A 12731-nucleotide genomic window follows, 5' to 3' on the forward strand; every position below is an offset into this window, starting at 1 on the left:
TGACCTTCGCCTCCGGGACGTTATTTCCTTCAACGCTCGGACACTAAATTTTTAACACGGCGAAACGGTACTGTGTGCTGTTCGGTGGAGCTTTGCACGGAAAAGAGAACGAGTTCTTCCGTTGCAGGTTTTGCGTCGGCGCTCTTCACTAATTAGTGGGGACGAATTTGCGGGTGGTTTTACCGACCGATAAAATCGTCACAGTACTGTAACGGTCCGAATAGGTTCGATAAATTAAGAATTTTAGTTTTAAAATAATTTCAACGAAATATTTTAAATACCGTTCATTTGCGACGGAAATGCTGGCCAGTTGTAAATTTTATTGAAGCCGTGTCGGCACCACATTCCTCAAGTGAAATCTGCCAACCTTTCTTTGAAAATTCAGGTACACGTCCTGTCCGAACACAACACAAAGATAACAGTTTTTATGGGAAAAGAAACATTGCAAAATTTACTCGTTCGACAATTTGGGGAGTCCAGTTAAAATCAGGGGATAATTGAATTAATGAATTTGATGTTAGCCGGTTTCAAATTGAGAGAACCACAAAATTAATGTTCATTGGGTTAATAATTTACTTTTTTAGCATTCTCAAATTTGTGGCATATTTGTAATTAAAGGGCGAGAATTGCAAATTAGAAACAGAGCGCTTTATCGTAGAAAATAACTAGAATCGTTTGCACTTTTAGTTAGAGAAGTAACAAAGTAAAATAGGAAAGGAGTCGGTAGAAAAAACAGAGACAACAGGTTAACGGTAAAGCCAGGTAGTCGTAGAAATCAGATGTGTGAGTGAGAGAGAGAGAGAATGAAAATTACGAAGTAATTATTAATTAGAACTGTTTTGGGGAATCAAACCAATGTAGAGCAAATTTTAGAAGTAGCAGGTCAATGCATGATATAACACTTGCGTAACAGCGTTTCAAGCCCAATTTAGGTTTCATTTTAATTATGTTTGTTTCATTTTAATTATGTTTGTTTTATTTTAATTATGTTTGTTTCATTTTAATTATGTTTGTTTCATTTTAAATTATGTTTGTTTTATTTTAATTGTGTTTGTTTATTTTAAATTATGTTTGTTTCATTTTAATTATGTTTGTTTCATTTTAATTATGTTTGTTTCATTTTAAATTATGTTTATTTCATTTAATTCTGTCGAATTCTTGTTGCTGATTTTTATTATTGTATAGAGCCAGTAATTCAGTGTTCGTGTTAATTCGGTTTGTCCCAATTTTAGATTGTGTTTGTTTCTTGATGCTGATTTTTATTATTGTATAGAGTCAGTAATTTAGTGTTCTTTTTCAGGCTTCTAATTCAAGAACAAATTTGTACATTTGGTCTGGTCCTAACAAAAGTCTAAATTTAAACATTTAAAATAATGGTGGAAAAACGGAAACTGTAATTTCAAAAGTTCTAGAGATTTCGAAAAGGCGTCGCAATCGGCGTAAAGTAGAACCGAGCTGATTGGTCACTTTGGTCAAGTAGGGGTTGCGAAAGTGGGGTGCGCCAGAAATGATAAAATCAATTGCGGAACGGGAAAGAGGGCTTTTGGTAATTCACTCGGGGTTTGATCTCCAAAGTAGCCGGAGGTACGTTCAGTACTTCCAGCAGCCATTTTGTGACCACGTTCTTTACATTCACCAGGTAAATTATTTCTCTAATTCTGGTACATTATTTGTAGTCGTGATTTAATTAGTCTACCAGCATTTAGTTCTTTATCGTTCTAAAGTAAAGATTATATTATTTTCTTTGAGCTTTGATGACCACGTGACTCTTTAGAATCTTATATTGATTTCTTTATCGCGAAGTATGTGATCTACTTGCATTTACCGATTGGGGAAACGTGCTCTTGTCAAGGGTAACCAGTATGCAATTATTATAAAACATTTCCATTCATTATTTATGTCTTGTATTCTCGAGATCGGGAAGCTACCGCCAGTGTCCGTCGCACTCAATAAGCTGTGGTCCGGCGTAAGAGCACAAAATTAGCCGCGTCACCCCAAGGGGGCCAGCGACCAAACTAGGCCAGCTGACACGTGAAGAGAGGTACCCTTTGGCCCTGTTAGAACCTTTTTTCCCTTTTATTTTCGACCACCGGAGTAGACCGGGGTGATCTATGAGATTCCAGGGCATCGCGTCGGGTTCAATTTAATTGGGGTAATTGAAATCTAAATCGGATCACATAGTTCGCATCTCAAACTTCCATAATGCTGTTCGCGCCAGAAACTTCTGTATTTGCCCAGCGTAGTCATTTATTCATGAGTCAGGTCTTAATTCGAGGGCCGCGAGTCAAATCTCATTAGGTCAAATTTCCACCAACTTCTGTTATCAAATTCATGTATTTATTTCTATAATTTGTTGGGACCAAACGCCATCACACTCGATTGTTTGTTAAATAAAATTTAAGTGAAGTGTGCTCAATCGTTTTAATTCTATTTTTTGAAAAACCTCCGAAGGTACGGCCTCTCGTTAGAACCTAATTAAACAAAAAAAAATAAATAAAACACAACGTAGGATCCATAACTATTTCTTTTCTCATTATTTTTGTTTCGTATTTTTCCGCAAAATTTCATCCGAGGGAATGCGGCAACCAACAATACACCAAATGAGGGAGAAAAAAAATCATCGAGGAAAAGTCAAGGAAGTCGAAAGGTTACAGTACCTAACCTTAATTTTTCGTTCACTTAAAAATAAAATTGAAGATGAAATTATTGGTAAAATAATTCATTTAACCACATTTACATTAAGGGGTAAAATTTAATTTTAAATGTTAAGATACGAGAACGATAGCATTTAGGAATAATATTTATAAAAATTAAGCAGAACTGTATCAAAGACGGTTGAAAATAAAATATCGAAAGTACCTATTGTTGGCGTTTTAATTTGTTGTGAAAATTTCCAATGATATAAAATCAAAGGAAAGGTAAACGCATCCAGTACAAGGAGTATAGAATAATAGGGAGGGGACATACGAGTAAGCTAGCTTATGGGCGCGGTAAGTTGAAGCGGTGAGGGACAAGGAAACGGACGCAATTAAATGCAACCCGTGAGGTACGGCCCAGTTAACACTACTTGAGATGTTGGGAATTAACAATAAAACTGCAGGAAAATAAAACACTATAATTTTTTTTGCATCACAAATCTGTGGCGGTCGTGAAAAAGTAGGTAGGTAAGTCGAAAATGTTAATTTTTCAGGGCAACGATTCAAAATTCCACATCATTCCTAAAATCCTGTAATTAAATATAAACTTCTTTCTACGTGTACTTGCTTTCAATATAAGTAAATTTTAAACTGTGAAAATCTGAATTATTTAACTCCATGATTTATTATTAAGGTATAAACATCGTTAACTCATTTTTGAAATTATTTGACTTACCTACTTTTTCACGACCGCCACAGAAATGTATTCAGAGTATGAGAAACTAGAAAACCACATTAAAAGTTTATTTATATTACTAGGTACATATTACAAAAATACCACTGTATAATGTAAGTAGGTATATCATAGTATATCATATACATATGCGCCGAATGATTTTCAAATCATATTCATCTCAGTTCAGTCAGTAGGAAAGAGTAAAATTAATTAGTATACATACCTACACTTTTGATATAATTTTTTAATGCCAAGATCTATGAAACACTGATTTAAAAGAAATATGTTGGCTCTTTTTAAACATGAGAAGGTATTTTTTAGTTTAAAAGTGTAAGTGGAAATCCTTACAAATAAAAATACAATCAAGATTAAAATAATCTGCCACTTCATATACAGTACGTTTAACTTACAATTAGATTCTTACTCTATTTAACTAACAATAAGCACAACTGACCACTACATTCACAGGATAAAAAAAAGAAGAACGATAGGTAAATACATACCGGGTGTATTATGAAAAACCTTTGGTGCTATAACTTCCTTATTTTTTATCCGATTTTAATAAATGATATGTCAAACAAAATCGTTTTAAATGGGCTAAAATCTAAATTGATCCAATACTTGTTCTTGAGTTCTGTTTTTGACAAATAATAGTCAACAACAAGAAATTAAAAAATGATGTATTTTTTTTTAAATTAAGCAGTCACATTAAACAGTAATAAAAGTGCATTCTAATTTTGCAAAAAATCCATTTTTTCCGTATACGGCATGCCTAATACGGAAAACAATTGAATTTCCTAACTTATTGCACAAATAGCTATTGTTTACATTGTATTACCGTTAATAATAATAATAATTTTTTTTTTGAAAATGACAGTTACAAGTTATATTTTGATAGAACAATTTTCATATTAAACATAACAGACCAGACATTTTAATTTTAAATAAACAACAAAAGCAAGCATATCTTTTAGATATAGCTGTTCCAAATTCACATAATATAACACAGACATATATCACAAAAATTAATAAATATTTAGAGCTCTCCGTTGCTATGAGAAATCTTTGGTGTTTAGAAAAAAATTCGATTTTACCACTTATAATTTCAGCAACGGGAATAGTACCGCAATCTCTTTTTAAAAATTTAAAAATTCTGGATTTAGATAACACATTGGTAGTTGAAATTCAAAAAGGTATATTATTATACTCACGTCACATCGTGAGGAAGTTCCTCAACATTGACACAGAACATAATACACAACAAAGTCAAAATGCGGAGGCGAGACGCCGGTAATTATGTTGATAAGCACTGCACTATTACTTGATAGTAATATCCGTAATAGTGTATGTACTCCGGCAAAACTGCCGTGCCGCCGGGTGGAAGTGGGATAGTATAATTAAATTTTTTTTCGGAAACATTTTTTCCATATTTTTTTCATGTACATTTAAGCATCCGCGATGAAGTAGTAAGTAGTTTGTACGCAAATTTTGGGACACCTGTAGTTTAGGCGAAACTTACATACACTCTATAAAGTGTAGATAACATTTTTTTATGTTTATTTTTCTTGTCCGTTTATTGTTCATTTATTAGTAAGTATTTGTTTTTGTACTTGCCATAAGTATTGCCATGGTTAGCTGAAATTATTAGTAAAGACCTAGCTAGAGAGATGAATGTGGCAATAGTCAACATGACCTTCCAGGAGGAGTGGACGTTAGCAGATGATTTCCTCATATTTTCTGAAAGGAAAAAAAGAGGGTTATTTTGTAAAAATCATCAAGTCATAAATTGTTGAAAAAATCCACAAATCTCGCGAACTCTTAAGCAAAGTTTGTGTACTTTTACATGTGGGTTTTTGTATCGACAAAAGAGATCTGATAACTCTAGAAATAAATCTTACCTTTGGAATATTCCGTGGAGTTTTCATATTTTTTGCAAGCTGGACAATGAATATCACAGGATCTGCTCCCTCCATCATCACACATTAAAGCAAATATTAATTTAATAATAAAATATTATTACTTTTTAGTTATTTATATTACTGTAAGATCGAAAAAAAAATTTAGAGTTGGTTGTGACCAAAAATTTCAATTGGCAATTCGTTAAGATTTCAATTATCAGATGTCAGTCTTAAAAATTAGGTTAATGATTTTGAGAACATCATAGGAGAACATTGAAATCTTGATTTTCATAAAGGAGTGAATTATGTGTGACCTGTCGGTTGTAAAAGAATTTATTTTTTTATTTATTTAATTTATTACATAATGTTACTCTTCGCTTCATGTTTTCAAATTACCTTTGCAAAGTCCGGACATCAATTAAATTGCAGATATCAATAATTGCTTGCATTAATTCGGGAATTGTGCCAGGCCTGTTTTTGAACACGTTGTTTTTCAGATAGATATGGAAAAACAAAATAATCAAGGCAAGTTGTTGGTAAGTGCCTTGAAATTCCGGAAACTTTTGTTGAAATTCCTCGCCGTTCTCAAATCTTTCTCAATTTCTGAAGTAACACTGCACAATGAAAATTTTTTGCTCTAAAGTAAACATATTGTAATAGCAAATTTTAATAGTCAATAATTAATAATGATAGTTACTATTGTACATTTGGATTAAAAAAAAAACGGGACAAACAACAAAAAACTCATTTTTTCTTGCACTGTTAATGAGTACCTATAAGAAATATAATTTGTTAAAGTCTAACCTATTTATTTATAAATTGACATACCCTCAAATAATTCTAACCGATTTCTAATAAACCTTTTTTAAACTATTAAAAAAAAAAAACAAAAAAATTGTATCCATTTTTTTTGGCGTGTTCCGTTTTTTTTAATCCAAGTGTAATGACATCTGATGACATTTGAATAAAATCTTTACGCGTTGCCAACTGAAGCATATTAATCAAGGCCATCTCGATTTTTTTTTATTGTCAATCGCACGGTAGTAGATTACGAGTTCAGAAAAGAGGAAGTTCCCTAGATGAGTGGCAAGTTTAAGTACGAGCGTTAGCGGGTACTTAAATGCCATACGAGTCCAGTAAAATTACTTTTCTGACGAGGAGCGTATACTATTTTTTCGCATTTTAAGAATATTAAAATTTGTTCGTAAAAAAGTTGAATAAGACTCAAAATCGTACAGTAATGGTTGCTATGCTGTAAAGTGACCTATTCCTATTACTTTACAATTTTGAGTACAGTAATATAGGTCATTACTGTATAAAATGCGAAAAATATTTCTTAACGGTTATAAAAAAATCATTGAATCATTCCATTTAACTTTGATCGAGATCGAGAAAGAACTCGAGGTAATTATGAGAACTAGAAATAAAAGTTCTCATCTGGAGAAGTCTGTTAAACTGGTAAGAAATATAACAAATAAGAAATAAAACCAAACAAAATATTTTTCGGTGGAGAATGTTTTTGCAGAGGACAATTTTTTTAAAGCAATTTTACTTTACTTTAACAAAAGATGTAGTGTTTGTTTTTTTAATCAGTACATTGAGATTCATAGAGTTAAAACAAACAATAGAACATATTTAGAATAGGATTACATAGATATTTATGTGCATATGAAACATAATGTTATGAGAAATAATCCACTGCGCCGCAAAACTATCGCATAAAGTAAAAATGAACCGTAGTTTTTTGTATTTTACTTCTTCTGCGATTTCCTTATGCTGAATCTCTTATTTTATCGTATTTCTTTTGTTTAGTAGCAAAAATCGCCATGTTGATAACTTCTAAAGTTGTTTATTATGAAGAGTACGATTGCTGTTTGCCCAAAATCACGTTGATTGGGAATTGGATCAATGGAGGTTAGTAATGCTCTCTGACGAGTCCAGATTTTGCCTGGATCAAAGTGACAGACGTGTCCGGGTGAACCGATGCTCAGGAGAGCGATATGCTCAATGTAACATTATCCCGAAAGTCAGTTTTGGAAGAGGTTCCGTTATGGTTGGAGCAGGTGTCACTTTCGACGCTCGCACAGAGTTGGTGGTGCTAGAAAGAGGAAACCAAAATGCGGCGACGTACATTACCAATATTCTGGAACCTTATATTGTCCCATTCCGAATATTTATTGGGATAACTTTATTTTTATGCATGATAATGGTCGACCGCACGTTGCGGGAATAGTGCAGCATTATTTCCGTGAGGTTGAAATTGGGCAAATGCAATGGCCAGCAAGGAGTTCAGATCTAAACCTCATGGAGTAATTGTGGGATCCTATAGATAAAAGAGTTAGAAGGTTACCAAATCCACCAACAACTCTTCATCAGCTGTCCTTAGTTGCATGGCTATCACAGCGATAATAAAAAAACAAAAAAATTATTATCTTATTTACTTTCGTCGTTACGATTTTTGATTAAAATAAATTTGTCAGTTTGACAAATAAATGAATAATTTTGTATTTCATTCATTATATTGTCTCATCGAATATAACACGTGGTATGATTAATCATCGATGATATTAAATTCGTGAAATTGAAGGACATTTCACTCATAACTCATAATATCATCGATAATACGAGTAATCATACCACTATTTATATTATAGCCGAATATTTCCTTCGAAAAATTGAAGCTAATCAAAAAGCTCGAATATTTGAATTTTAGCCAATAGCGATCGAATTACAGCGATAATACTGCACTAATGCAATTATCGATAATTTGCACTAGTGCAAATGTGATGACCGTCAACGACAACATAAAAATTTAAAGAATAACCAATTTTTAAACACAGAATTACGTTTATTTGTACTTACTTATCATGTAAATTTTTCTCAGGAAATAATCTGACAAAATATCCTCTCGTGCATGTCAAATTGTTGATAATTTGACATGCACTCGAGATATTACTAGTGAATATAACCCTACAACCTTAGTTCCCTGAGGATATTATCATATGTCCATTCAATATTATGGCAACTGTTATCATTCCAGTTTCATACTAACTGTTAAATACTATTTTCATTTACCATTGCATTTTCCTGTAACTTTATCACATCCATCACTCGTACATAATGCATCACATTTGTTGCTGCAGGAAAATCCCCAGCTTCCATTTTCACAACCTGCAACATGATTAATTATTTTATTCCGCCATTCAAATGAATTTGTCTAGTTTACTCTGCTGACATAAGGATCCTTGATATCCCCAAGCGCAACCGCACTGAGAACCTTGACAAATTCTGTGCTTTTCACAATATTCAAATTCATTGCCTAGAACGTTGTTACAACTCATGTTACAATATTTTCCTAATTTTCCAGGTTCACAATCAAAGGCTGTATTCATAGTTTCATTGTTTTCATCTTCAGATTCCAAACCATCCAAAGTGTGACATGCATAATATGTTGTCAAATTTGAAGGATCTAATCTGTGAATATTTTCTAGTAGAAAGAAGTCATTTATCGACAAGTTAATTTCTGTTTGTATTTTACGACAATTTCTTTCTTTAGCTTGAAGACAATAACAAACGAATAGTAAATAATTACCTGTACTGTGTTTTACCAGAATACCATCTGATGTCAACTTCCCATAGTCCATAATCCTCAAATTCTCTAGTTCTTCTATAGAATTTAATTTTGGTTTCTTGAAAAGGTTGAATTTCTAGTACATGTTCTCGCCAGGACTTTAAAATGGACGAAGACTCATGTCTAGAATAAATCGATGTTTTATGATTATTAGTACCATTTACAACTATTTCTAAGAAGCATTCCTTGCACAATGATACGTAGAATACTACGTAGGATAAATTTTCTATACTAGGAACGAATAAAACAGTGGGTTGTTCCTTAGTGGTTCGATTCGCCCATATAGAAGAATCTACAAAATACAAGTTTAAATAATTTAATTACATCAACAATCCAAAATCTTACAATTGTGTATTTTCCAAAATATGTCTTCTTTGCTTTTAATGACAAACTCGTAAGGGTTAAAATCAAGTGTGGTTCGTATTGTCTGGCCATTTTCCAACACGTACACGTTGTTATTGTGTACGGAGATTGCGTAATGATTCCATTTTTTGGTATTTTTTATTTCAAATTGGAAGTACTCCAAATTTTGTTCATCGTTTATAAAAATGTCTATCTTCGTAACCGAATGCACATACAAAGAAAAGGAGATGGACTTGGTCGAGTTAAACATTTGATAATTTGATTTGATTGTAAAAAGATCTGAAAAATAATCGCACATTTACATACTTAATAACATTAATAAAGCGTGGTATATTTTTATTCTTTGTATTAATTATTGAATAACTGAAAACGTGTTTTCAAGAGCTAGTTGAAAGAAGTTTCTTTGAGTCGTTCTTTGTACGTCGCCCAATACAGTAGATAGAAAACTTTAAAAATTACATTGTCTTGCTGTCTAAATAAGAATATTGGTGGTAAGACTGAGATTATAAACATGCCTACCTTCCCATCTTTTATCAACAATAACACTTCCAACAACCCTTTCATTTTTTAAAATCCAGTTATCTGCCGTCAAGTCGATTTTTTCTAACATGCTTGATGTATATCCATTAACGGTAGTATTCAGAGGTATAACAAAAATAGGTGAGCTAATGTTTGCAGATACACAAGTTACGTAACTGTTATTTTGTAACGTAATAATGTTACTGTTCACAGCTGAAATTAAGGAAATAATAAATAAATAGAAGATACATTTTAACAGTTTCATTGTAGGTATTATAAGAATGGAATCATTGACGATAATAGAAAAGTGGGTGTTACGTTATCTATTTTGTTTATCTCAACGTGATTTATTATTATTAGCGTGTTTTGCTTTCCATTCTCAGCTCATTATTAGGTATTAGTATTAGGTCGCATAGGTTCGCTAAATTGAGATTCTTTGATTTTCGCAAATTTCTACGAAACATCCCTAACAACCATGTATTGGGAGTGGAATTTTTGTTAGTTGTAAATTCTATGTTTCTAAAGAACTTTATGTTTAAAAATTTTTTTTTTCATTTTATCTCTGTTTTCTTCATGCATAATTATTATTGTATAGTCAGTTAGAGACATTTTCAGATTTGTAAATCAACCACAAATTATGTAGATTTAGTATGGTCGTTGGGTGCTGTAAATACGTAATTTTAGTTGTTTCATTTTGTTTGGGTTATTTGTTTGGTTTAGTTTTAGTGTGAAATTTAGATTAGTTCAAAATTTAAAAAAAAAAATAGTTGCACCCTCTTGGATTGGTTGTTTCGCTTAAAACATCTCACAATATCATTCAAACTCGGGATTGACAAACCTCCTGCCGATGAGGGACATTTTTGGAAAGAAGAAGAAGCACTTTGACTATCGTTGTATCGTGTGGTGTCGTGAAACCCACTTGCTTGAAGTGGTACTCCTTTCCTTGATCCAACCCATGCCTTCCGGTCCATGGTCTCTTCGCGGTCCTCATTTAAGGTAAGTCAATCTTGACTTACCAATTTGTGGATCACGAAGAAAACCGAACAAAGCTTTTCGTTTAGGTAGGCTTAAATCAACTAAAACCATTCAACACTGTGGTGGAAAAACAGTTGCAGAGAAAATTTTTGAAATGTTGGAAAAGCTATCCTGGTTGAAAAAATAACGAATTAGGAATCGAACAGAACCAATTGGCCATTTTGTTTCAAATTCCTTACCGCGAGGACGTGATCATTTTGCACTTTACGACTGGGAAAACGCGTTTTCGCCAAGGAGGGAGTATTTGATGTCACGCTTCGTTAATACCGTGAAATCATTTAATTAATTTATAATTAAAGTAGGCTATTACTTTTAAATTAGATTGGAAAAACCGTTGAAACCTTGATTTGAATTGTCAAATTAATACTTCAAAATTCAATACAAAAATGTGAAATGGCGAGTTAACAGTTGTAGGTATCTAATGCCGGGAACCCACTTGCTCCACGCCACGCCACACTTCGCTATGCAACGTAGATTGACGTGGGTTCGCATTGCCGAATGAACAGCCACACTATGAACATGCTATGTTACGCCTTGTGACGGCTATCATTTTGCACTTTAATATAAAATTCCATTTATTTCAAAAACCGGTGATGTTTTCATGATTTCAATGACACCAAATTTTTCCTAAATGTTTGAAAGGACTCTCAGTGAAAAATTATGTAAATTAATGTAGTGGTTATTGAATTGAAACGAAATATTTACCAGTTTGATTAAAAAATTTGAATACAGAATGTGCTACAGTCTACTCGTACATAAATCATTCCTGAATTTTTTGACAATTTTAAGTCGAGTATAAGTGGAAGAAGCAAAGAGGCGGGACAATACGCTTCAACACCAACAACTTTTTATAAGGTGAAGAATCAAATGCAACTTACTTCCAATAATCGTGCCATTGTTGGTATTATCTGTACATTCCCCTGTTATATGGTTGCATATTTCACATCCTTCTTGACAAGTACCATTGCACGACAATCCCCAATGTCCCTTTTCACATTCTACAACAATTATTTATTGCAATTAAAATCTCGATGGAAGCAACAAGAAGATAAAGAGATGTCAAAAATGATATTAAAGAGACATTTCAGTAGTACTGTCTACAGTGATAAGAACACTAAGTTAGTACTCACCCGAGTCACATTCTGATCCCTCATAGCCCCAGGCACATTCACATTTTGATTCATGACAAATTTTATGTTTTTGACAGTATCGCTCATCCACGCCTAGAATATCTTTACAACTGATCATGCAATCGTTACCGAATTTTCCAGGTTCACAAGAAAATCCATCATTCCGAGTTTGGTTTTCTTTATTTATATTGTTTTCATCTCGACGTTGAACATTTAATTCCTGGCATAGTGTTGTGGAATTGTTTACATAAATCGAAACATTTTCTCTGTAGACAGCTACGCAAAAAAATAGCAACCAAAGGGACGTTTAGTGAAGTATAGTGCGATTCAATGGAGATGAGCCTGTGGGCGTGGCTAATTTGTGGGTCCAAGGGCGTACGTGACATTGCAGCTCTCCAGACATTTTTAGTTCGAAAATTACCATGGAGAGTTTAATACATAATTTAAAAATACTAAAAAACACATCAACACAACACACGGCTGTCTTTACAGTTGACCACAGACAATTAACAAAACAAAAAACCAAAAGTGAAGACAGCGCCAAGCTACAGTTTGCGACTCTAGTTACTTGTACACTCTACTGATAGATACTATTGGGGACAAATTACTTTGGTCGTCAAAGTCAGTTGACTGACATAAAGTTGTAAAGCAAGCATTAGGACGGTTAACCTTATTTTTTACTACTGTCAACCACTGTCACTGTCAAACTCATCATTGCAAAATGTTAAATACCGGAAAATGGACAACTGAAGGAGATATTCCTAGGAGGAAAAATTGAAAAGG

At 33.0% G+C, this 12731-nt stretch overlaps 1 protein-coding gene across 8 annotated transcripts in view; it reads right to left on the bottom strand.

Annotated features, from left to right (window-relative positions):
* Positions 1-12731, bottom strand: part of LOC138128544 (uncharacterized) — a 75894-nt gene that overhangs the window by 32346 nt on the left and 30817 nt on the right. The window contains exons 5-13 of one of the 8 annotated variants that reach the window (XR_011158755.1): positions 11949-12224; positions 11697-11816; positions 9784-9996; positions 9247-9543; positions 8863-9193; positions 8497-8744; positions 8346-8441; positions 7421-7593; positions 6842-7368 (exon numbers count right to left, since the gene is read on the bottom strand). Coding sequence is in view for 6 of the 8 variants with exons in the window: in XM_069044739.1 (XP_068900840.1) it covers positions 4946-5109; positions 8346-8441; positions 8497-8744; positions 8863-9193; positions 9247-9543; positions 9784-9996; positions 11697-11816; positions 11949-12224 (1745 nt within the window). In the remaining 2 variants the exon portion in view is untranslated. The other 7 variants (XM_069044739.1, XM_069044745.1, XM_069044744.1 and 4 more) reach the window with 7 other exon arrangements.

The sequence above is a fragment of the Tenebrio molitor genome, chromosome 4, assembly GCF_963966145.1.
Source record: "Tenebrio molitor chromosome 4, icTenMoli1.1, whole genome shotgun sequence".
Lineage (NCBI taxonomy): Eukaryota > Metazoa > Arthropoda > Insecta > Coleoptera > Tenebrionidae > Tenebrio > Tenebrio molitor.